General features: G+C 40.6%; 3 protein-coding genes across 7 annotated transcripts in view; all 3 read right to left on the bottom strand.

Moving 5' to 3' along the window:
* The window catches only part of si:ch211-269e2.1 (cohesin subunit SA-2), a 17484-nt gene extending 17154 nt beyond the window's left edge, over positions 1-330 (bottom strand). Inside the window, exon 1 of the mRNA XM_034886023.1 lies at positions 320-330. Within this exon, the coding sequence (XP_034741914.1) occupies positions 320-330 (11 nt within the window). The remainder of the gene's footprint in view (positions 1-319) is intronic.
* A 1589-nt stretch (positions 331-1919) lies between these two features.
* Positions 1920-6818, bottom strand: si:ch211-218d20.15. 3 transcript variants are annotated; one of them, XM_034886192.1, is made up of 7 exons: positions 6326-6818; positions 5905-6088; positions 4926-5054; positions 4698-4800; positions 3775-3893; positions 3528-3673; positions 1924-3445 (listed from the first exon to the last, which is right to left on the bottom strand). In XM_034886192.1, the coding sequence occupies exons 2-7, from the start codon at positions 6061-6063 to the stop codon at positions 3337-3339; spliced, it is 765 nt and encodes a 254-aa protein (XP_034742083.1). In that variant the 5' UTR covers positions 6064-6088; positions 6326-6818; the 3' UTR covers positions 1924-3336. The 3 variants fall into 3 exon arrangements, with proteins under 3 accessions (XP_034742084.1, XP_034742083.1, XP_034742081.1); XM_034886190.1 differs by having other exon boundaries at positions 1934-3445; positions 5905-6023; positions 6326-6817; XM_034886193.1 differs by lacking the exon at positions 5905-6088 and having other exon boundaries at positions 1920-3445; positions 6326-6817.
* A 555-nt stretch (positions 6819-7373) lies between these two features.
* med14 (mediator complex subunit 14) lies at positions 7374-21921 on the bottom strand. 3 transcript variants are annotated; one of them, XM_034886221.1, is made up of 29 exons: positions 21457-21921; positions 20897-20923; positions 20668-20773; positions 20366-20539; positions 20114-20243; positions 19860-19988; positions 19593-19700; positions 18580-18712; positions 18180-18330; positions 17944-18055; positions 17469-17594; positions 17173-17251; positions 16685-16844; positions 16348-16539; positions 15973-16107; positions 15770-15846; positions 15476-15636; positions 15236-15382; positions 14720-14964; positions 14313-14582; positions 13502-13748; positions 11784-11906; positions 11396-11572; positions 10848-11086; positions 10576-10755; positions 9052-9159; positions 8567-8692; positions 8269-8458; positions 7374-8131 (listed from the first exon to the last, which is right to left on the bottom strand). In XM_034886221.1, the coding sequence occupies exons 1-29, from the start codon at positions 21630-21632 to the stop codon at positions 8058-8060; spliced, it is 4302 nt and encodes a 1433-aa protein (XP_034742112.1). In that variant the 5' UTR covers positions 21633-21921; the 3' UTR covers positions 7374-8057. The 3 variants fall into 3 exon arrangements, with proteins under 3 accessions (XP_034742112.1, XP_034742114.1, XP_034742115.1); XM_034886223.1 differs by having other exon boundaries at positions 14720-14934; XM_034886224.1 differs by lacking the exon at positions 11784-11906 and having other exon boundaries at positions 21457-21920.
* Between the last annotated feature and the right edge of the window lie 1414 nt (positions 21922-23335).

The raw sequence follows: 23335 nt of genomic DNA, 5'->3' as shown, positions 1-23335 counted from the left end.
CCCCCAGAGTGCACAGGGAGCCGCTGGCAGGGATATAAATGATTGCGACAGCACTCTGCTATCCTGCGACACTGCTGCTATCAGTTTTTTGTTCCTAACAACTAAAACATCAGTTATAATTTCCTGAAGTATCCTTGTTGTGTGCAACGTTGTAAGATGACTGACAGGTAAAGGTCGGTCACCTATTCTAAACTTTTCAAACTTACCCTCTTCACACTGATTCATCCTTCCTTGGTGCTTGTTAATGTGTTATTTTAAATCCGAGAGCTGTCAGAATAATACAAAACATTTCCACCACGAAAATCGTCCCTATTTTTACCTAACTCTCATAGTCAAGTTGACGGACAGCCTAACCGCATTCCAGATTGGTTGGCAAACCAAATTGAACATACGTGGTTGGTTATTGTATACTGTCACTCAGCCTTTAGTCCCTCCCCCGGTGGCAGTGACAGCCAGACAGTCTAGTTTTGGCTTTCTCATACTGTCTGTGCTGCAAACCGTCTCTGCTTTCTGCATTCCTCAACACTGTAAACATATGTAGGACGCATGAGACATGAGGTAGTCTGCACTCTGCAGACTTGAGTCATGTATTGCTTTAATAACATTGCAGCACACCGTATTGTGTCCCAATTTCTTAACGTTCCCTCGTTTAGTCGTTTATTTTAATTAACCACACTAGTGGTTGTTAATTCAGAGGGGAGCTGTTGTGGCATTTTATTATTTAACATTTTTCATGTAGCCTATTGAACAGCAGGAGGCGCCATTTACTCATCATAGGCGATGGTTAATCCTAAAGAAATACAAAAAGTACAAATACCTCAAAGTTGTTGTACGATACTTAGTACATTTACAAAATTACTTTTCACCACTTCCTACAAAGTAGTATTTAGAAATACTACACTAAAAATATGCTCAAATTTTGAAAGTTCAGCATTCAAAATGTAACTAAGTGCACATACAGAATGTAAGCAACAAAATATGCTTAAAGTATCTAAGGTTAAAGAACTTATATTATACATTATAACTGATGCATAAGCAGTAAATAAAGGCTGTTGGTTGAGATATAACTATTAACTGATTTTAATTTTTTTGATTTAGATTTATTTTATTTTCACAACAAAACCATTGAAACGGTGTTATATGTTTCACGAAAAGATGTGATGGACAATTGCCGAAAAACCCTCAAGGGGCTTAATAAGTGTCAATCTCCATAGAAACAATTACATTTAACAATTTAAAAACATTTATATATTATTATCTAAATAAATAAAGCAGATGTCTTTGTTTAAAATGATTTAAAATTACATTTGAAGCACAAAGCCATACGGAAAATTCAGACAACTAAGGAGCAACAATTCTACCTTCTGTTGAAACTGTTCTTTAGAAACCTCAATGAGTGACGTGGGAAGACTGTTCCATATCTTTGACCCTCTGTATAATACACTAAATTGTGTTTGAGTCGTAGGAAAGTAGGGAGGCTTTGTAAGACAACTACTAAGAGTCGGATACTGGTGAAATTCCTTATCAAAAGTTAAAATATTACAAAAGTGCTGGGGAAATAACTTTTTTATAAATGTTTCAAGGCAAGTGGATAAATCCACAACGTTTTGGGACAAACTGCAAACATTCAGAAGAAGGAAAGAAAGATAATTTCTAGTTCTAAAGAAAATGTATCAAATTTTCAAAAGTACTTGAACGTACTACAACGGTATTCAGAGGAGTCAAAATAATTCTGTTGCAGTTGGAGAATACTGTTTTGGTCTGGATCAGGAGAAATCATAATGCATGTGGACTGGATCAGGAGAAATCCTTATGCATGTGAACTGGATAAGGAGAAATCCTCATGCATGTGGACTGGATCAGGAGAAATCCTCATGCATGTGGACTGGATAAGGAGAAATCCTCATGCATGTGGACTGGATCAGGAGAAATCCTCATGCATGTGGACTGGATCAGGAGAAATCCTCATGCATGTGGACTGGATAAGGAGAAATCACCATGGATGTGGACTGGATCAGAAGAAATCATCATGCATGTACAAAGAGAGGAATTATTTAAACTCCATTGGTAGTTGCCATCTGATGTTGTTGACGGGGTTCAACTAGGAGTCGATAATAGCTACTAAAAGCAAAGTTTCCCCTCTTTCTGGCTTCATTCATAAATGGAAGCAGTTTGGCCCTCTCCTTCCTAATGCAATCTGAAAAATCTTCATTAACACAGACACCAGTGTTTTTAGATGAGCATTCTCCTTATATACTTGTGGCTTGTTTAATCTAAGACAAGGCATCATGTATCATGTAAAAACTGATGTTTTGTAAAAATTTCCTCTAAAAGAAACTTATATTATAGTAACTCCATCTGTCAGATAAATGTAGTGAAGTTAAAATTACAGTATTTCCCTCTTACATATTGATGATATATGACGAATAAAAGGAAATACTCAGGTAACATACATCTGATTTGCACTTAAGTTCAGTCCTTTGGTAGATGTACTTCCTCCCGCCACTAAGTGTGTTTGATCACCTACCAAACAATTACCTTCTTCCACCAGGGACCCCAGAAGGCCTGACATCATGACATCACCCTTTTCCAACAGAGTCCCACCCACTTCAAACCAGTGGGGAGAGCTCAGACAAAAACACAAATACAGAAATCTCTCATGTCAAATGATCAAAATTGTCACAGAAAATCTTGTGTTGCTCATTAGAAAATAGGTTTCCAGTTGATCTTTAACTAATTATACTATGTTTCTATGAGGGACAATGTAACATTAACCAATCAAACTGCTAATCTGTAAATGCAGTTTTCATGTTACTTCAACAATCCACTTTTACAATACCATCAACCTTTATTGGAATGGTGTTTGTCTCACTGCAAAGCTGGGCACCTACACAAGTAGTAAGGGGAAAAGGAGCTTTTGCTAGAAGTTACACTTATGATCACATGACAGGGAGAAAGCATATGCATTTTTCTATTGCATTCAATTTTATTATTCCACTTAAGGTTCTTTTTTTTTTTTTTTTTAAAGAAGGAAATGTTAACAGTAGTTTTAACAGTAGTGCAAGCCAGGATTCAACACGCTTCCATTCATTTCCAAACAGCTGACTCACAATAGGGACTAATATGGAGGTACGCATTGAGGAGGACAATGTAACAACCGACATGATTTGTGAAATAAAGTAGGCTATCCAATCCCACCATTAATCCGTTGAATCAAAATGTCTAGCACCTTTTTACAGTCATAACAACATCAGTTCATTTAGAAGCTCCTGGAGAGATCGGATGCATCAGGGCGTCAGGATTCATCGTTACAGAGGCGTTGGTTGGGTGGGTAAGTCAGGACAGGAACTGCGACATGAAGCTAACGGCCGGGTGAAGGTCTTCTGTCAGCTCCTCCGGTAGCATCAACACCAATGAGGTTAAGCTTTGAGTTACTTCTAATATCCTACACAGAGAATAGCATATGGTTGTAATCAGATTGTTGCCGCATTAATTATCATCAAATTCCCCTTTGGATTTTAACTTACCAGTTGATGTAGTGGGCAGCCAGCTGAGGTTCATGCCTAGAGCCTTCCTTTCCCACCAGAGACTGCTTCATCTGTTTGAAGTTGGTCTCAATGTCTTTTTTCACTTCAGAGAAAGCCTGAATTCCTCTGAAAGAGCTGATGACTTGCTGAAAAAAAATCAATGTTAAAAAGCACACAAATTAAAGTGGAATGCATAACAAGGAAAAAAAACTGTTAAAAAATGATAGTTGGGATTTATTCCTCTTACATAAATAACCGAGAGCTGGTGGGCAATGTATTTATGACTTCCAAGGTGCCTGATATCTTCCTCTAGCTGTTGACTCAGCACCAGGAGCTGGTTCAGTTTGGCAATGTGTAAGAAGTATTCTGCAGAAGAAGCATCAGATGACGTTAGGAATGTGTTTCAATTGTGGGTGAACATCCAGTTAAGATGAAGTGGTGTGATTAGAACGAATCATCGGTATTATTGGAACTACAAGGCATCTGTGAATATAAAAGAAGAGAGAGAACAGCTGTTTTCACCTTGCCATAACCAGTGGTGTAGGAAAATTTAACTCCTAATTGAGAAAAAAAATAACATTAACACAGTGTTAAAATACTCAATTACAAGTCCACCTAATTCAAAATCTTATTTAAGTTCAAGTACAGAAGTATCATCAGCTAAACATATATGCAGAATAACGGCCCCTGTGGGTGTTTTTACACGTTGAAAGGTGGAGCCAATGTTAAATATTTTTTTTAAAACCTACTGGGTAGTTTCATCTATATCAAGGCATCATATTCCATAAACCCATCTTGTGTTTTGTATGTATCTTACTCTGAAAATATAATAAAGTAACAAGTAAAATTGAAATACTTAAGTAAACTACAATTTCTACTTGAGTAAATGTACTTCCCACCATTGGTTATAACAAGTATCAGTGCTGGACATCCTAGCTTAAATTAATACAAAACAGGTTGTGAAATATGATACTTTTTTATTAGAAACAAGCTGCTTTTTGACAACTTTGTAATTTTTTTTTACATTACTTGAACTGAATTCCAGATGGAATAAAAAACGTTCAAAAGTCTTTTTAAATCTGCAACATATGCATAACGTGTCTTCAAAAAAATCAACAGATTGAAATATGTTTCTTCTTCCTGTGTGGGGGTAAATGTGTATTTTCTTACCTTCCATTGGCGGCCTGTCTAGCATGTCCACTGGGCTCCCTTGTATAAGGAACACCTCTACACGAGGAAACATTACTGACAGACCCACCATGTCCAGGTAGTCCTGAGGAAACACATTTACCCACTGATCTTTGGTACAGCATGTAAGAGAAGTCTGCAAAGGGAATGCGCTTGTATTCCACGGTATATCATAAAAGTCCTCTTTTACATTATTAGAAGATGTGATACCTCCAGCTGTGGCATAGGCTTTGGTAGATGTTCAAGGCACTGCAGCATCTGGTCAAGAATCTCTGATCCTTGAGCCTGGAACGTGTCTGACTCCTCTGGGCTACAGCCTTGTCCTAACTGCTCCTGGAACTGGAACACAGAAAATATGAATAATAACAATGTCACTGGTTAAAAAGAGGAGCGTCTATACAGAATGATGTGAAATGCTTGTGAACAGCATAGGCTGCACATTTGACCTCAAACCAGTTGGCAGGTTTGGACCATGGATGTAGCCCAATTGGTTGGGACATTGTCATGCTTTAGCTCCCTCAAGTCTATGCATTTGAGTGCTCTTAAATCAAAGAGTTACAATATGGGACAGTATCACAAGATGTAAGTAGATCCATAATAATCTCCATTTGACAGAGCCCAAAGCTTGTGTGTGTGTGTGTGTGTGTGTGTGTGTGTGTGTGTGTGTGTGTGTGTGTGTGTGTGTGTGTGTGTGTGTGTGTGTGTGTGTGTGTGTGTGTGTGTAAAGGACTATTGCTCATGATTTACTAAAAAGAAAAATGTAGCAATGAAATTTGTAAGGACCTTAATGTGCATTTTCTGGATTTTCGCTCCTGGCTGTTAGCACAGTAAATGTAGAGACAAATCCTTTAGTTATGCTGAATTGGGATATTTTTATTGATGGGTTTCCATTCCAGAAGTATGATGATAATGTAAATTGTGTAACAAATGTAAAGATACGCTTAATTTATGATTAAAACTAAAGGAAAAATTAAAGATGACAAATAATCTGTACATTAGCCCTTGGTCAAATACTGGATGTATGCAACAAGTTGTACTATTAACACGCTGAACACCTACTTGGCCCTACTTGTTTAATTGCTTTGGTTCAGCTGATGAAAACTAAGGAGAAAGTGGAGGAGATAAACATTATCTTTGTTCGGACTCAGCAATGGTGGAAGTAATGCATTTGGCGCTCAGGTCACCCTACCTGCTGCATCTGTGCCCTGATGAGGAGGTCCAGCTGCCCACAAAGACACAACATCTCCAGGCCCACCTGCTCTGGACTCAGCTGGACAGGCATCAGAGGTCTCTTCACCTGTAGCTCCACTGACCACACAGCAACCAAATCAGTAGGCCTGTCTGACATCTCCCCCCTTTTTTTTCTTCACTCCCTTAATAACAAACACAAATTTACAGGGGGCACCATCACTGCCTTTGAACCAACGTGCATGTGTAATCTATCCTAAAAGTCCAAGGCAGGATGGAGATCTATAGGGACTGAAGGGGAGTGGTCAATGTATTTAACTTAGATAAAGAATCCTCCAATATTCAATTTAAAAACTATTAAGATATCAACGTTTCACTGCTACAACCCGAAATAAAATCGAGTGTGTAATTCTGGGACTTACCTTTAAAAGCTTCATGGTAAACGCACGGCTGACAGAGCGGCTCAGATGTGCTCACAGCCATATCGGACTTGAACCGGCTGTGATTATCGCACTATTCTCCTGAATTGGTAGCACTAATAAAAGCCATAAGAGCCTAATGAAAGCAGATGCAGCAGCTTAGTTGAGGCTATAGAGAAAAATAGATACGGCTCAGTCTATTTATTTATCCTTCGGCATTTTGTCGGAAGTATCGCACAGGGTGCGTTCAAATGTCAAACGTTCAGTCAGGGTGAATAAAAGCCGACAGTGTTTCTTCATCCGTAATTGGCCATTTTCTTGCAGGTGTTGATGCTCACACACAGCTGCGAGGTGACAAATACATCCTTCACACCCAGAGGATCCATGTAGCTATGCAATAATACAAAAAACAATCCCCACGCCCTTTGCAACAACAGCCGTGCCTTCAACCGTGATTTGCAGTCTTGAACGCCTCCTCAACCCTCCATACACAGCCTTTCTGAATGATGTCATGTTTTAGGGTATGAGGCTGCAAAGCGGTTTTCTACAGGTTTAATACAGGACTAACAAAGACACACCGGATTTAATGGTAAACATTAACTAAAGTACATTTACTAAGGTACTACTTTCAGCTACTTGGATCTTCATTTTGTACTACTTCATACTTATATAGTAGGCTATACTACTACTGCATTTGAAAGGGACATTTTGTGCTGGTCACTCAAGTTTTACAGGGTTTTTCTTATTTGTTTTAATCCCATAGCTGTGTGCACTTAGTGAAGTTCGAGTATCAGTAAAAGTACTTTATCAGTAGAAGTGCTAAAAGGAGTGGATATAAAAAGCAGCATGTCACTGTATGAAAATAATGATATACAACACTCTGGAAAGGACCGTTCTCCAGTGTTTTCTTTTGATTCTTTACGTACATTTTGTTGCCAGTACACTGTAGGTTTGCTTGAGTAAACGTTTCTAAGCAGTACATTGACTTAGTCTTATTGCTTTTTTTTACTTTAGTAAATAATCTGCGTAGTTTAGTACTGCCAGTGGAAGATTCTCAGAGCAAAAACCAACTTTGGGCTTGGTTTATTAAATAGCAAATTCAGACAGGAATTCTCAAATCCTTCAATCAGGACTCAAAATGGGTCTTAATAAAATACAACTGGCTTACAAAGTTTGTTTTACAGTATCCAAAGTGAACGTTTGAAATAAAAATGCAGAGGTCTTGACAAAGTAAAGGCAAGAAAACATTTAAATAGTGTGCTAAGGAATATATCTCCTGATACTATAATATCAGTCTGGTGTTATAAAAAAAGAAACTGAATACAATTCTCTAGCAAAAATCTAACTCACCTGATTCTTTTCAATACTCAAATATACAACAATATACATATTTTCGTAAACAACCTTAATTTCAATAGATAATCTTGTTTACAAGTGCACCTTGAGGAAAAAAATAACATTTATATCCTTTTGCATCAAACACCCCCCTCGCAAATCTTGTTTCTGAGCTTCTATTAAGAATAAAGACCGTGGTCCGCAAAATGTGCATATTTAACACCCAACCATAACAGCAATTATACATCACGTCAATTGTCCAGGGGCTGACGCAAAAATGACATGATTTTGACATCTGGGGACCAGAGTTGTTACTCTCCTTTTTCTTCTTAGCTCAGAGACAGACCCATCCTCGGTCTTAAAGGGACTCCAGTTAAGTTCCAGACTGAATTTGTTGTTTCTACTGACGAGTGCCGGGAGGTAGAGCGAGGTTGGCCATCAGCTCGTGAACAGAAGCAAATATTGTACACTCACCTGAAAGAAAGATGGTAAATACCTAGTGTTAGCAAAGGCTGTTTGCGTCAAGTATAGACAACAACACTATATAGTATCTAATATTCAGTTGATACCCGTTTCACTTTTTCTGTTTAGTAAATTATTCAGTGTCTTACCCGGTCTGGCGGGGTGCAGTTCATTGAACCTCTTAAGGATATTAGAGACCATGAGCGCTGCGGCCCCAGAGGAGCTGTGCTGTCTTGGGATATCGGCCTGCTGAGTGAGGCCTGTTGCCATGTCGTACACAATGGGCACTATAATGCTCACTGGCTCCTGGGGCACCGGGATACGCTGGGTCAGTTGCAACTGTTAGGAAAAACACACAGGGTCAGGTTGTTTCAAATTATGCTACACAGGTATACGACTTGCGTCCTAGTTGTGGAGAGCTAATGGTGAGGCTCTGCTAAGACTTACAAAGAAAAGCATCTTTGACTTTAGCACCACAGCGATGGTCCCAGGAGGGGCTATGGGGGGAGCACTGGGAGGGATGGTGAGACAGAACTGGACATTCCACTTCAGCTGTGCAGCCTGGTCAGGAAACTTTAGAGAAAGGCAATATATAATATAAAACACAGAGGCAATTCCAAGTGCTTTGAATAAAGGTAAATACATGCATCAAGATATAAGAAGGATGTCTAAACTGCCATTAAGTACACAACAATACATTTTTCACAACTAGAACATGTGTAATGTGGACACACAAGTCACACTGCGGCGAAATAGACAGTTTTATCAGGGCATATGGTGTACTTGTTGTTGCAATGGTTCTATTATTTGACAGCTGGTAAAACAAAAGGTCTTATTCAGTTTGCATATTCATAAATTCCTATATTTTCTGGGTACCCAATCATGGTTGAATACAAAAAACCAACCCTCTGAAAAAAGAAACAGCTACCCACCAGTTCAAGCTTCATGATGCGCACACAGTCCCTAAGAATGTTAGTGGGTGCCCCAAGCAGCTTTGTGAAGGCATTCAGAGTGTTGTATTTAAAGGGAGGACCAGCAACCTAGAGAGAGGACAATAGGAGATGGATCAATGGAATAATATTAGTGCACTCATGTGTTCCTATGAGACGCCTTAAGGTGTATCCCTATTGAATGAATTGAAAAGTATTTTAAATGAAGCACGACACTTCAATTAAGTTTTAAATACAATATTCAAAATTATGATCAATGGAAACATACACAAAATGCATTTCTTCCATGCATAGGTAAAAAAACTATGCAAGTACACTAGGGCTGTAATGATACACCAAACTTTGGTTCGATTCGGTTCACGATTTTTGCCCCACGATTAGATACAAATCTTGATTTATTTTTTTATTTTTTTTGGGAGGGGGGGTCGTAACACAAAAATGTTCTGCCACATCGTTTTGTCATTGATTACATCCCAGTTTGCAACACAGTGATACAACAGATACCTTATTTATTGATACTGATTGATTTCAATGTTGATCCATCCAACACCAAAGATTCTATTGTTCCTAAAAATAATGTTTCCAAAAATTGTTACAGTGGTTCAATAACTCGTTGGAATTTTAGACATAAGAATAATGGTAACAATTCCCCTCCCAACCTGTAGAGGGAAAAAATAGGAAAAGTGCTTTGATGCCTACTGTAAAGCTGCTGGTTGACAAGTAGCTAATGCTATGTGGTGGGTAACGTAAAATTACAACAACGTCCAACACGCTCATTTATTTTTAGTATGATTGTTTTGACCACGGTTAACAACTCTGGGCTAACCCACAAAGTCATCAGTAACGTTAACTGTACAGATAGACGAGTAATCTAATGGTAATTTATCTAGCTAGTCTTCTGCCTCAGTCTCCTGGCGCTGCGAGGCTTCAGTCGGGATGAGAGCTGACAACAGCCCCCGGGACACATCCATTCCACAGTCAGCCCCCGGACACCTAGCAACGATTCACTATCATTACAGCCCCGGCCGGGGGACAAATCCGGTCAGCCCCCAGCCAGCTAGCAACTATCCCGGTCAGCACTAAACTTAGACGTTAAGGACGCTAACGGCAGTTTACTGAACAGTCAAGAAACAGACCCAGGCACCAAATTCAGAACAGTGGCCATTCATAACGTTACACCTCCGTTAGCGTTCCCGGTGCCTACTCTTTCGCTTTTAGCCGTCTGTACAGTTAGCTAAATTTACCAGACAAAACAGGAATAAGGCACCAAAAGGACTACTAGTAAGTTAAAGATGTGGTAGCACTGGATCTGGACGAGAAGGATAACTCGGGAGTTTGAAGGTGTGTGTCGCGATTTTGCCTTCTCCCACCGCGACACAGGACCGTGGAGCTGAGTGTCACGATTTCACGTTTTATTTTCCACATCGTTACAGCCCTAATGTTCACATGCCTCAAATGTATGTGTTTGTATGAATTATACTTTAAGTGGCTTCTCCTTATACTTACCCTTGTCTCAAAGAACTTCTCCAGCACCTGAAGCTCCTCCTGGGACCAGGGACCTGTATTTTCTGGAGTGACTTTGAGCTGCAGTGTCTGGTAGTTCTTTGGGTTGAGAGCCACGCGGCACTTGAGTACTTCCGTCTTGAACATGATCACACCCGGCTCATTTGAATTCACAATAGATAACTGGAGAAGAGTTGATAGATTAAGAGAAGTTAGGAGAGAGCAGAACACCAAATTTAATTTGAGGGAATAAACACCAAAGAATTCTCTCTTACGTTGGCCTCCTGCTGGATGATTCTCTGTAGGTGCCGTCTCATGATAACTGAACCTAGAAAACGCTCAAGTGGCGAGCAGAGGTAGCTTCCTGCCAGGCCTGGCACCAGGCAGGGAGTGGGTGAGGGGAGCAAAAGCACATGCAAGGCATTGTGGGTAAGGATGGTAGGAATGGAGGCAGCCCAGGGGCGTTGAGGTAGCTTGCGGGGTGGAGGCATACTGGTAGGCATGACTTGTGAACCTAAACCACAGACAGAGAGGGAGAGAGGTTTTAGTGAAATTATCAATTAATTGAATAATGCTAGACTACTATATCGGCAAATATTTGTTTTATTGAAGATGTATCTGTGTATGGCAGCTGATAAACTAGGTTTGAGATTATTTAGAAACAGAGTCACCTAGTTCGTGTTTTGCAGCGCGCGCACACACACACACACACACACACACACACACACACACACACACACACACACACACACACACACACACACACACACACAGTTATGTACAACAACAAAAAAGTTCTACAACACAGAGAAAGAGTACTTACTGGTCCCGGCACGTGGAGAATGCGGGTCGGGGATAGGTGAGTGCAGAGATGGGTTACCAGGAGACATGCCATGGATCCTTGCCCCAGGAGAAGGCCCTGAGACCTGGGGTGAACCTGGCCACTGGCCCCTATGGCTGGGAGACACCATGGCATATGGAGAGCTGGGATCCAGAGCACCTAGGGTGAAGGAGAGACAGCCATCAGCAACAAAACAACACTTAATGTTCAACAATAAACAGTTCAATGAATACACCACTGTGTGCCCACTAACTAACTGTCATATGCTTTTTATTGTCTGCAGCCTAGAAGTCCCAAGGTAAGATGTTCAGTTCAGCCCATTCCAGCCCTTGTCCAGCAGACCAGAACTTACGGCCACCCTGCTGCTTACCGTGGGGACTGGCAAAGCTGGTCTGACCCATGGCTATGCCCAGAGAAGACGGAGACGGGGTGGGCCCGAAAGGAGAAGGTGCCCTCAGAGCTCCACTAGGGGAGCCAGAGGCATGGATGTTCCCTGCACACACGCACACACATCAGACTTTGAGGTTCACAACTTCTCCTTACAAACCCACACTCACTCACTCGCTCATGTACACGTGCTAAAGCAGGGCGGAAGGGCTGTAGTCTCTGGCTGGCGGGCTGAGATGGAGAGGAATGGAAGGAGCAGGACTAAATGCATGCTTTGTTCCCTCTCAGCTGTGAGATATGTGTATGTTGCATGAGAAACACAACTGATCTCATGGTTTTACAAAATCAAAATGGGCACACATGGTTGCTGTTCCTCATTCTCCGTCCCATTCAAACAGTTTGCTCTTACATCAAAATAGATAAGTCAGCAGGGAGGTTGATGACAGCAATGTGATATATTCATAAACAATGATTTGTTGTGGTCATAACCCTGTATGGCAGCTTGACACAAAGCTCAGACACAAACAAAAGATATCATTAACTTACACATACAGGTACACATCAGGGGTGGCACGGTTCATGAAAAAACATATGAACCGTTCAGTTTGCTTGTTTCGGTTCGGAGTGTGTGTGTGCACGTAGCACGGTTCGACACATGCGTAACAGCCTCGTGCCCGTATGTGACCTCAGGGTTAGAGCTGTTGACGAATTACCAACAAAACGTACAGCAAAAGACGATGCAAAACATTTTAGACCGTCCCATAAAAACAAAGATGAGATGTACAGGATGACCTAAATTTGGGACAGCTATGCTTGTTATTGTAAGTGCAATGATAAGTTAAATTGCAATAAGTCCTTTATCAAACTGTATGAATGTGTCCCAGCCCAGGACAGTAGCAGAAATTAACTAACAATGTAAAGATCAACAAGCGACTGACAGACATGTTCAAATTAGATTTATTCAATAAATTAATATTATTTTTTGTCTTAAATCCACCAGCCATTTTTATATTATACCAACATTTGCAGCAACCTGAGCCTTTTTGGTAAGGTTACTAGGAAAACTCAGCCCAGAGTAATTTTATTCTCCCAAAACAAGTTTCCTTTATATTTTTAAAGGAACTATACAAACAAAATTGCAACTTTTTATATGTAACATATTTTGACTTACTCAAAGCTTTAAGAGTTCTCTTTTTCTTTTAAAGGATAACATTTTTGTAAGAGCTACACTGAAGTTTGCAGTTTGATAAATGCAAGTTATTTCAATTTATATTCTGTAATATTTCAATCTTTGTGTGCTAAAAAGACACATATGTTCCTGTAGATGGCCATGCACAATCTCATTTTTTGCCAAATAAATGAAAAGCTTGTTGTAATTATCAATGACTTCCCTCTTGCTCTATCAAAATCTCACCTAGCTTTCCTCAGAGATGGTTCCAATAATGTGCTTAAAGTAAGTTAAATTCAGCTTGTGCACGATTACATGATATGAACAATTTTTTAATACTATATTCTACATTGTGGAGAATTAAGCTACATATCATATGCTAAAGTATATTTATGGAGTGTTAAAGATTAAAAGAAAAAAATAACAAGAACCGAAAACCATGACCCTAAAACCGTGATACGAACCGAAATAAGGGTTTTGTGAACCGTACCACTCCTAGTACACATGCATACAAACACTAAGCCTGCTATTACCTGGCGACTGGGTGGGCATCATGGATGGTGAGGGAGTTACGTTGGCATGGTAATTGGGTGGTGGTGAAGTGAGAGGAGGATAGACACCTGCAACCCCTCTTATTGTTTGTTGCTGCTGTTGAGCTTGTAAGTGGTTCATCAGACTGTCCATCACATCTACACCCACCGGCGAGGGTGGGTTATCATCCTCATTCACAGAGCGTCTGCGAGCATCTTGATTACTGTCCACAAACATATTTAGGAATGTCTAGACAGGGGCAAGAAGAGAAGGACAGCATTTTCTTATTATTTATTTCCCAATCAAGTAGGATTCTTTGGTTGTGCTAATTAAAAAAACACCCTTCCAGTTCTCGACAAAAAGCTTTCCATGCTGGAGTGATGGCAAGGGAAATAGGCAATTAGCTTCGCACTGGATACAGGGGGCAACAGCCAGCCTGGTGGTCCAAAGATAAGCAAATCTGCCACCCAAAGCACCTCTAAAGCTAACTAATTAAAACTTTATGGTTTTATGGAGGGTTATGTGCCCGCCTATTTATTGGCCAGGCACAGTGACTTCACATCTCATCTAACCCTTGGCCATAACAAAGCAAATAAGTGTATTTCAACTATTCCATTAACTCATAACAGGTCACAATTATTGGTTTGGGCAGACCCTAATTAGTATACTTACACTCTCGGTTTCATGTCCATTAGAACTTAATGTGGCAGTTTTTCTTGTTAGGTAGTTTAGACAGAAATTTTTAGAGAAACATATTCTCTTTCTCAGATTAAACCTACTGACACCACTACCATGACAATAAGACTTCTATACCTTGAGTCCAGGAGCAGGGTAGAAGCCCTCTACAATCTTAGTGTTGTCAAACAGACTGTAGGCTCCATCTCTGATGGCTACCACACCGCGGCTGCGGCAGTAGATGTCGATGCAGTACATATTTCTAAATGCCAGGCGGATGTGTGTGGGGGACTGGGGTAAGATGGAGAAGCACTGGTAGGCAGTGTTGGTGCGCTGGGTAAGGCCCAGCATGGGCACTGTTGGTAGCTTGTTGATTGCATTCAAAGGGGCCTGTGTGTCAGAGAGCACCTGAGAAAGGATAAATAGTAACATTACCCAGTAAGGACATTGAAAGGTACCTTAAAGGTCACTTGAAATTATAATTTGATACAGATATAACAAGTGCACACATACATATGCATTTTCATAACTGTGCTTTTGTGTACCTGCAGCAGCTGCATCACATTTGGACTCTTGTTGAACATCTCTTGTAGCTGATGGAGGATAATATTGTGGCAGTTGGAGCAGCCAGAGTTGGGCCCCACAGTGCCAAGAGCGAGGTGGAAACGCTGGCTGTTGGAGTTCCACTGGATTGTGACAGAGCTGCCCTTGGTGGTACCATAGCACAGCACCAGCTTACGGTAGTTGTACAGCCGAACCTCTGAAAACAGGCTCAGGTAAGATGGCATCTCTGGAGGGAAGCAGTCACAATTTGCAGCTGTATTAAATATGTGTGTTTCTTTTGCCAAGTATTATTTCAACAGTGTGGGTAACACTGATGAATGCAAGCATGAACTAACTAACTTGAACTATGTGCAGATTTTCACACACAAACACACACGACTCAAACTTACAAAAGCAAGTCTGATTACTCCGGTTAAACCAGGCCAATAAAACAACGTTTGTTTTTTCTTTGAGAAAGAACGCAGCAATGTTTGCTTTACAGATGGCCATGAACGTACCTGGCAGTGCTCGTGAGAAGTTGAGGACACACTGGTAGAGCTGACTGATGGCGTTCCAGTCATTAAGGAACATCTCAACTACCTTCCGCCCGCCCACTGGCTCCGACAGAGGGTTTTCATAGGTCAAATATATATGCCGTGTGGAGGCTAATACAGGGGGACAGGTGGGTTTGTTTATACACTGGGCCATGTTGTAAACTTGTAGTGATGAACTTGGAACACTCGGTATGTTATGTCTACCTTGCTCCTTGCTGTGTGTGCTGTTTAGAGGGCAGTTGGCCAGCATCAGTTCAGCTACCCAGGTTCGGTTGTTCCTGCCCTGCAGTCGGAAGGTGCAGTCCAGTAGAGACCGGTCTAAAGCTTTCCTAGTCTCCTCTCCTACACCTTTACAAGGAGGAATCCTACAAGATCAAACAATTACACTGTATAGTCACAATAGTTTTGGCAAAGTCTATCATACATTGAAGAAAAATTACATTTTGTCCGAGTGTGTGCATAAATGTATGCATGTGTGCTTGTAACTGAGTGTATTACTTTAGTAGACGTATCGCATGACTGCTGCCATCTCCCTCAACTTGGACACCCTGGTTTGGGATCTCCATGTTGGACAACTACTCAAAGACAGACAAACAGACAGACAGAATTAGCCAGCAAACAACACTGAGATTGCCATGCTTGATGTTGACACATCTATGACAGGCAGGACAGATTCAAACTGTCTGAGCACTGTGACTTACCTCTGTTCTGAGGCCAATGAAGGGCATGTTGGTGTCGCACATAGCTACTAGGTGAGCCAGCTCTTTGTTGAAGGCACACATTTCTCCAGACCGCTTAGGCTTCTTTGGCTCTGGATCCCCCTGGTCCCCAAATATCTAAAAAGCAGCAGAAACAAAATAAAAATGCATATGGAACGTTATCTATGTGTGATATGTTTTGTCAGCTGTTTTTGATGGTGGGTAGAGAGCATTTACTGTAACTGCCTAGTTCTAACCTCAAGGCCAGCACCACATCTGTCAAAAATCAAAAGAAACTTTCATTTGTGTATGATAAAAAATACTGTTTCACCATACAAAAAAGAACATTTGGTGAATAACTACTCTAGCACTGACTACCTTTCTCTTAGTCCCAGGTCGGCCCGCTCTGCCTGTTGTGTCCTGCACAAGATGTTCTAGGTTGGGTTTAAAATGCTGCAAGAGCTGAGCGCATACGGGTACATCATCCCCTTCCAACTGAGACACTGACAGGAAAGAGTACTTGTACTGCAACGCTGTGGGACTTCTAGGCACTTCAAGCATTTCCACCACCTACGAAAAGGAGAATAGGAGTAGGAAAAAGAGAGACCATGAGGGTGGATATAAAAATGAAAGCAGATCATAAATTTATGGATGCATTTTCTTTAAGCAATTTCGGTTTAGCACTATTCAGCAACATATTGTTAGAGAAACTTACAATGTAGTACTGTGGAAGACGTGTGAGCTTAATGAAGAGCTTGTGTTTGGACAGGTTGCCAAAAGGGTGAGAAGCTGAGTTGGACAGGTGAAGGACATCGGTACACACAGTGGGAAGGTGTTTCACAGACTGTCGACAGCGTTGTTCCCCCAACCAGAACCTTACCAGAAAAAAAGACAGATTTGGTGTCTCAATGAAATTTCAGTTACAAAAAGTCCCAGATTCGCGGCTCATTCTGTCACTCACGGCATTCCCACTCTTCACTAGTTCAAGACCCAAAATCAACTCAATACACAACCATGGCAATCTTTCTCAACACCCATCTTGCCACCTGCCAAGCCAAGTGTTGCTATTGACAGCAATTAATAACATTTTGAAAAGTTAGAAGTCTACTCTTGACTCTGACTAACTCTGCTATCTATTGCCTGTTCCAAAATATACATTATTTAATGCCCATAGCCGTTTAAAAATTGAGAAGGTGAACTCACTTCAGTTGCTGAAGCCAAGATATGATGCGCTTCATATCGTCATTAATGATCTTTTCAATTTCATCCAGCATGGACTGATCTAGGGAGAGAACACACCTGGGTAATATTTTCACAAAGCTGAGCATACAAAATAATAAAGTAGAATCACAGAGAAAAAAATTGTGGATTCCTTTATTGTTACACTAAAACAAACCCTTATATAAACTCAACCTGAACACAATACTTCCTTAGGACCAACACAATGGACAAACATAAATCAGAAAATAGTCAGGAGTTTATGGTCGCCTATTACTTACCTAATCCATAGAGCATGGGTTGGAACATGCCAGAGTGCAGGTCTACAAAAACGTGTAAGCACTCTGAACGACCACAGGGCTCGAGTATCGGAATAACTAGTGTGGGTAAAGCAGTCTCGATGAACGCTGAAATAAGAAAACATGATTAAGTATTTCTATTGCAGAGGATTCAAAACCATGGTTACAGTACATCCATTGACAGAAGGGGAATGAGGAATGTGTGAGAGAGCACATATCTATGAGCTAATGGGAATTTTGGATATGCAATTCATCATAATTAGAGTTTAAAAAATATTTTTTCCAGAGCTACAATGACGGACTCTGTATCCTAAACCATGCCTCTTTTATCAAGTGTTATGAATGATTAGCACATAACTGCATCTGCTGTAGGTAGGAAACACTGCTTTCTGGTAATTTGTTTAATATACACTTACAAAATGTATTTAATTGACAACAAAATAGAGTATATACATACAGTTGTCACTGGGATTGCTGGTCTTTAGAATGGCCTTCAGTTCCTGTAACTTTTGATTGGACCGGGCATGCACACTGTCAATCAAAAGTTTCTCCACCGACAGATGGTCAATCTAGAGAATGAGACAAACATTTTTAAATTGTACAGAGAGATATTTGTACAGTATGTCATACATCCCCATTATTTATATTATACTATCTATTATATTATACACTGAATTCACATGTCCACCTTACCTTCATGGCTCTCTCCATTAATTTGGAGTCACAAGCAGGAAGAGGAGGCTCATGAGATATTTGCAATGGCTTAGATCCATCTGATTCATCAATCTTGATCGTGACTTTGTGAACTGAGGCTGTACCTGTTTTCCTACCCAAAACCTGTTGGCTGGAGAAACAAAGAAAAGGGAAAACAAAGAGAAGGAATAAAAACTACATGAATGTATTCTGCCATTATGAGCTTTTTTTTTTTTAGAACAGTGCAGTGTTGTCAATATGCAATAATAATAATAATAAAAATAATAAGTGTATTTAATATAGCACCGGTCCCAGGCAAAGTCACAAAGTGCTTCAAAAGAGAAAAATTATATTTAAAATTATAAATACAGTATGTGAGGGAAATTTAAAAGGGTCTTACTTCCAGACAGTGAGTGTGAGGTATTTTGCGGGCACATATCTCTCCTCCTGCACTAGGTCTCCCCATCGCTCTCTAATCAGCATCAAAGTCTGAGAGTGGAGCACCTCTAGCTGCAGTGACAAACAGAAGGAGTCTGGAAAAAAATGCAGTTAAAGAGAACACAAAGGGGAATGTGGGAAAATACCAAGTCCAGGTGAATAGAGATTTAAAAAAAAGTACTACACACTTCATTAAAATTCAAAACACATTTATACAGATATCTTCAAGACACATACACTTTGTTGGTAAAAGGGGGTATCTGTGCCCAACACAGACTGCTCTTTGACACGGTGAGCTGCACTTGGTGGTGATGGTGGGGGAAAGGCAGAGCTGAGATGTACTGATTAGCATTGTGATTAGCACAGTCCTGCTTATCTCGCATGCATGATTAGGGTCTTTGTTATTAGCATGAATGCTAACAACAGTTGTTTCTCTCTATATTTTAGGTAATAGGGTAATAGGTATAGTGTAATAGGCCTGTGACTGTGTGAGCAGAACAAATCCTTTTCTTACATATATGTATGGGTTCCATTAGGAATGGAACAATTATCACTGCCTGACTACACAATAATTTTTTTTTAGCTTTAATTCACAAAAGCCTGTAAACATAAAAATTATCAGTTTCTTAGTACAGTATCAACAGGTGTTAGTAACACACATCTCCATCATAAATGAATTACTCCTCATATGACCTGTCTGGGTGACAGGATATAGTGAGAACAGCACTGCATCTTACATGTCAGTAATAAAAGGTGGTTGTGTTGTTAGAGGGGTTAAAAAGGGTGCAATTCTGCAGCTGTGTTTCTCATTGGAATGCTGCAAGTGTCTGCTTGACCAGTCAATACTATATATGCTCTGACACACCCTCACTCCCTCCCTCCCTCCCTACTGCAGTAGTTCACATCAGTGTGGGACTTAAGCCAAGTGGTTTTCTGCAGGCCATACACAAAATGCAAGAGGCCAAGAAAGGATACGCAAGCAGTTGTACATGTCCTGTAGGGGTTTTTCATCTGCACACAGACGTGCCTGGACCAACTCGTGGATGAAGTTCACCTGCAAACTGTGAACTAGGGTTCGGCCATCTGTCAATGTAGAGGGAGAAAGGGAGGAGTGTGGAAATGGGGGAACAGACAAACAAGTTGAGAGGGAATAGAAAAAAAGAAAAACATTAGCAATAATGTACATTGTCAATCAGCATGTCAATGATGTGTTGCTGCATGGCTGAAGGAGTGCGACCTTACCTCCAGTTTCTTTGTCCTCTACCAGAATCTCCAACTTCAGCAGCCTCCAGGGAATATCAGGGTCATCTCCCATCACTGTCAAAGTGGCCTCAAACTCTCCTTCCACACGAAACTTTACACGCCCATTAGCTACGAAATTTACAGACAAGCAAGATATCTTCTTAACCAATATGGCGGAAAACAACAAATGGCTAAATATGTTGGAATGGCTATCAGTTAAAGTATACCATAGTGGGTTTACCCAAGATGCTTACCGACTGTGAGGTTTGCTAGCTGGGGGGGTAAGTCTGTGGTGACAAGGCGGTGTCGTAGAATTTGATTAAGTTGGCTCAGGGTGGTCTGCTTCTCAACCTTAGTGATGGGGTCTGGAGGAATGATCTTATCCTATAGAAAGAGACGCCGAAACAATTGATGATGACATGCCAAACTATAAGTTTTATCTCCTTACATCTTTTCATATAGATTAGCAGTTTTAGCACGCAGAGAAGGAAGTTCAATATACTCACTCGTATACATGTGGGCAAGCGTGGGTATGACCCTGTTGTGAGAACATCAATGGCAAAGGGGATTGCAAAGCTGGGCAAACGAGCATGTACCAGCGCATCTCTGGCCAGCGATGCAAGCCTATCAGCTGTATCCACAAATAGGATGGTCTGCTGATCCAAGAAGCTGGAAATCATCTGTGACCATTGTTATCATAAAGAGAGGTAAGAGTCAGTTGATTTGAATTCAAATGGACATAAGTTTGAAGACGCACACATTTGCAGTGTATTGTCAAAATCCACAACATAAATTCCACACAACATACCGCACACTTCTCAACTTTCTCTGCATTGCTTGCCCACTTCACCAGGGCTAGCAAACGCACAAATAGCTGTCTGGTACGACTGGCAAACTGTACAATCTCAATTTTCCTGAAAACAAACAAACAGGGGATATATGTTAAGAAAAAATGTTAAATACAATATCTTAACAAAATAAGTAACTAAAGGAGTGAAGGGATAGATAAGTTGTGAATAGAATTTAAATAAACATACCTCTCCATGTCCGTTTTTCTGGGAAGTCTAGTAAAAAAACATTAAAACTTGAATTACTGCCATTGTCCTTATCGTGAAAGTAAAGCAACAGTCCAGCATATCACCTGCCTAAACTCTGTGCATCCCTGGTATGAGTATGCTTTGATAGCAAATGGAAATGTTAATCTTTTCAGTTAGTAGTAGTAGTAGTAGACAAGAAAAAAATGGAATTTGGACAGCGGACTGATTCAAGTCATCAATAATAAACCCACATATGTACCGCCCCACACAAACACTTATCTTCAATAATAAAACAATGGCTCTAACTTAAGGATCTGCAGACATATGCTGATGTGATGTTTACCCGGTAACGTTACGCCCCCTCACATATATGTGCTATCCACTTTGTTAGTGCTCAAAACATGAAAAGCTTAACCTAACATCTTGAGGGATACCAACTTGAAGGGCCCGTTGGTTTTTATTATAGTGGCTGAAAGAAGTGCCTCCTCTGAGTTTACTTATGTTAGCTGATTAGCCCGCCAGTTACTTAGGTTAGCTTTAAGGCCTACAACGCTACTTACAGTTCTGCCAGCAGGGTAATTTCATGGTAGGTCCTCTGGAGAAGAAATTCAATTAGCAGACTCAGTCGGACCCCCTGTGTGGCCGGTGCCCCCGGTGGTGGTGGCTGTGGACCCGAAACTACCGGACCCCCGAGTGGGACGAGCTGCCCATCTGACCCAATCTGCACCGGAGCCATTTTACAATGACGATTCGGGCTAGTTAGCTAACGTTACGGTGATGAACACCCAGCGCTACAACTGGAAACTATCAAGTTGTATTGGCTAGCTATTCCTTGTGAAAAGATTTCCTTCGCAGTCTCACAACATTTCTTTCACGGGACGAGTTTTTCCACATGGACTTGTTTTCCTTGTTCAGCAGAAAACTCAACAAATGCACCAAATTTGGTAACACATTACGGAGAAGGCTCAACGCCGCTCAGCCGCCATCTTTGCTGTCGGGAATAGGTCCGGTGGGAAAGAAAACCCAGACAAGAGCCCTGAGGAATGAGAGTCATGAATGCGATGTCTCCTCATTATTGTGTTTAACATCAATGTAACTGCTTCCCCGACTGGGGTAACTTACCAAGCAATTTCTTATATGTCCAGTTTACAAGGCGAGAAATTTGCTTGTGTTTACAGGGTTAGCTAAGCTTGATAGCTTCAATCAGTCCATCATTTATTTATTAACCCATTCTCTAATCTGTTGCCCTGGTAACAGATGGCAAGAGGTAAAAGAATACTCAAATGAAGTAAAAAGTACAAAAGTATTATTAGCATCAAAATACAATTAAAGTACCAAAAAAAGTCGGCTACACATTGTGCAGAAGAACCTATTTCAGAACTATTTCAGAATAGGGGCTATGATATTTTTGGATTATATATATTGATAAATAATGAAGGTAGGCTATTGCTTTATGTTGGAGCTAGTAAAGGTGGGACTAATTTCAATTACTTTAGCCTGTATATTGCTGTGTTGCTTAATCTATAAAATATTTATTTTGTTGGTTACATTTTGCCTATCAAATAAAGGTAGGCTACCTTTCCCTATGAAATGTAGTGGAGTAGTAGTAAATGTAGCCAACTTAGTTTCCATGACTGCAGATGACTGAGTATGAGTAAGCCTATGTAACAAATTAAAAAAAGACAAACTGTCCATGAAAAAAGGAATCACAAAATGCTATACAAAAAAATATATGTTACCCAGAAAAACTCCTGGATGCCTTAAATACACAGGTGTGGTGACCCAGCTCAGAGAGGCAAGAGAGGGCAAAGGTGACCTGTCTGTACGGTATCTAGATCTTATCAAAACCTATGGCACAATACCCCACAAGCTGGTCAAGGATGCATGAAATTCACGCATGAGTTTCAAACACGCAAAATGCCAGTGCTTGGTTCTGAATAGTGGGAGAATTTTTAACAAGTTCAACTTCAGGGTGGTAGAAGACCATATCCTGGTCTTCAGAGAAAAACCAGTGAAGAGACTCAGGAAGGTCTTCAGCTGTTGCCTGAAGGACACAAATCCACTCATTGAGGCTTCCAAGTTCTACGTGGAGGGCTGGTTGAGAACTGCGGACAAGTCTAGGCTCCTCAGAAAATTCAAGGCCTCAGCCTAGCTTGGGAGAGGCACCTTTGCTGGAGACACGATCAGCTCCTTAAATCCCTGATGAGGTAATAATCAAGGGGATCAGCTACAGCACAACAGCTAAGACAATTGTTTAAGTCAAGGAGGGAGAGCATCCTTAACAATCCAAAAACTGCTCTGTTGGTCTATTGTTTAATGGTTAATGTCTGATTGATGTCTGTTGTAAACTGGATGATAACAGTTAAACTGGAGAGGCAGGTTAAAATTACACCAAATGTCCCCCAGTCTTAGTTATGACCAGACATCATTTTGGTCTCT

The sequence above is a fragment of the Etheostoma cragini genome, chromosome 11 (genome assembly GCF_013103735.1).
Source record: "Etheostoma cragini isolate CJK2018 chromosome 11, CSU_Ecrag_1.0, whole genome shotgun sequence".
Lineage (NCBI taxonomy): Eukaryota > Metazoa > Chordata > Actinopteri > Perciformes > Percidae > Etheostoma > Etheostoma cragini.
Note: the sequence above shows the minus strand (reverse complement) of the source record. Positions and strands in the feature narration are given on the sequence as shown.

Bases quoted from the DNA above. Each gene is read 5' to 3' on its own strand.
- si:ch211-218d20.15 (XM_034886190.1), bottom strand. From the start codon at position 6,386: ATGGCTGTGAGCACATCTGAGCCGCTCTGTCAGCCGTGCGTTTACCAT. The intron at 5,055-5,904 runs GTAGGGTGACCT...TCTGTGTTCCAG, and splicing joins TCAGGGCACAGATGCAGCAG to TTCCAGGAGCAGTTAGGACA. The intron at 3,894-4,697 runs GTAAGAAAATAC...CTTCTTCTGCAG, and splicing joins AGACAGGCCGCCAATGGAAG to AATACTTCTTACACATTGCC.
- med14 (XM_034886221.1), bottom strand. From the start codon at position 21,632: ATGGCTCCGGTGCAGATTGGGTCAGATGGGCAGCTCGTCCCACTCGGG. The intron at 11,573-11,783 runs GTAAGCAGCAGG...CCTTCACCCTAG, and splicing joins CAGCTTTGCCAGTCCCCACG to GTGCTCTGGATCCCAGCTCT. The intron at 10,756-10,847 runs GTAAGAGAGAAT...ACTCTTCTCCAG, and splicing joins TCATCCAGCAGGAGGCCAAC to TTATCTATTGTGAATTCAAA.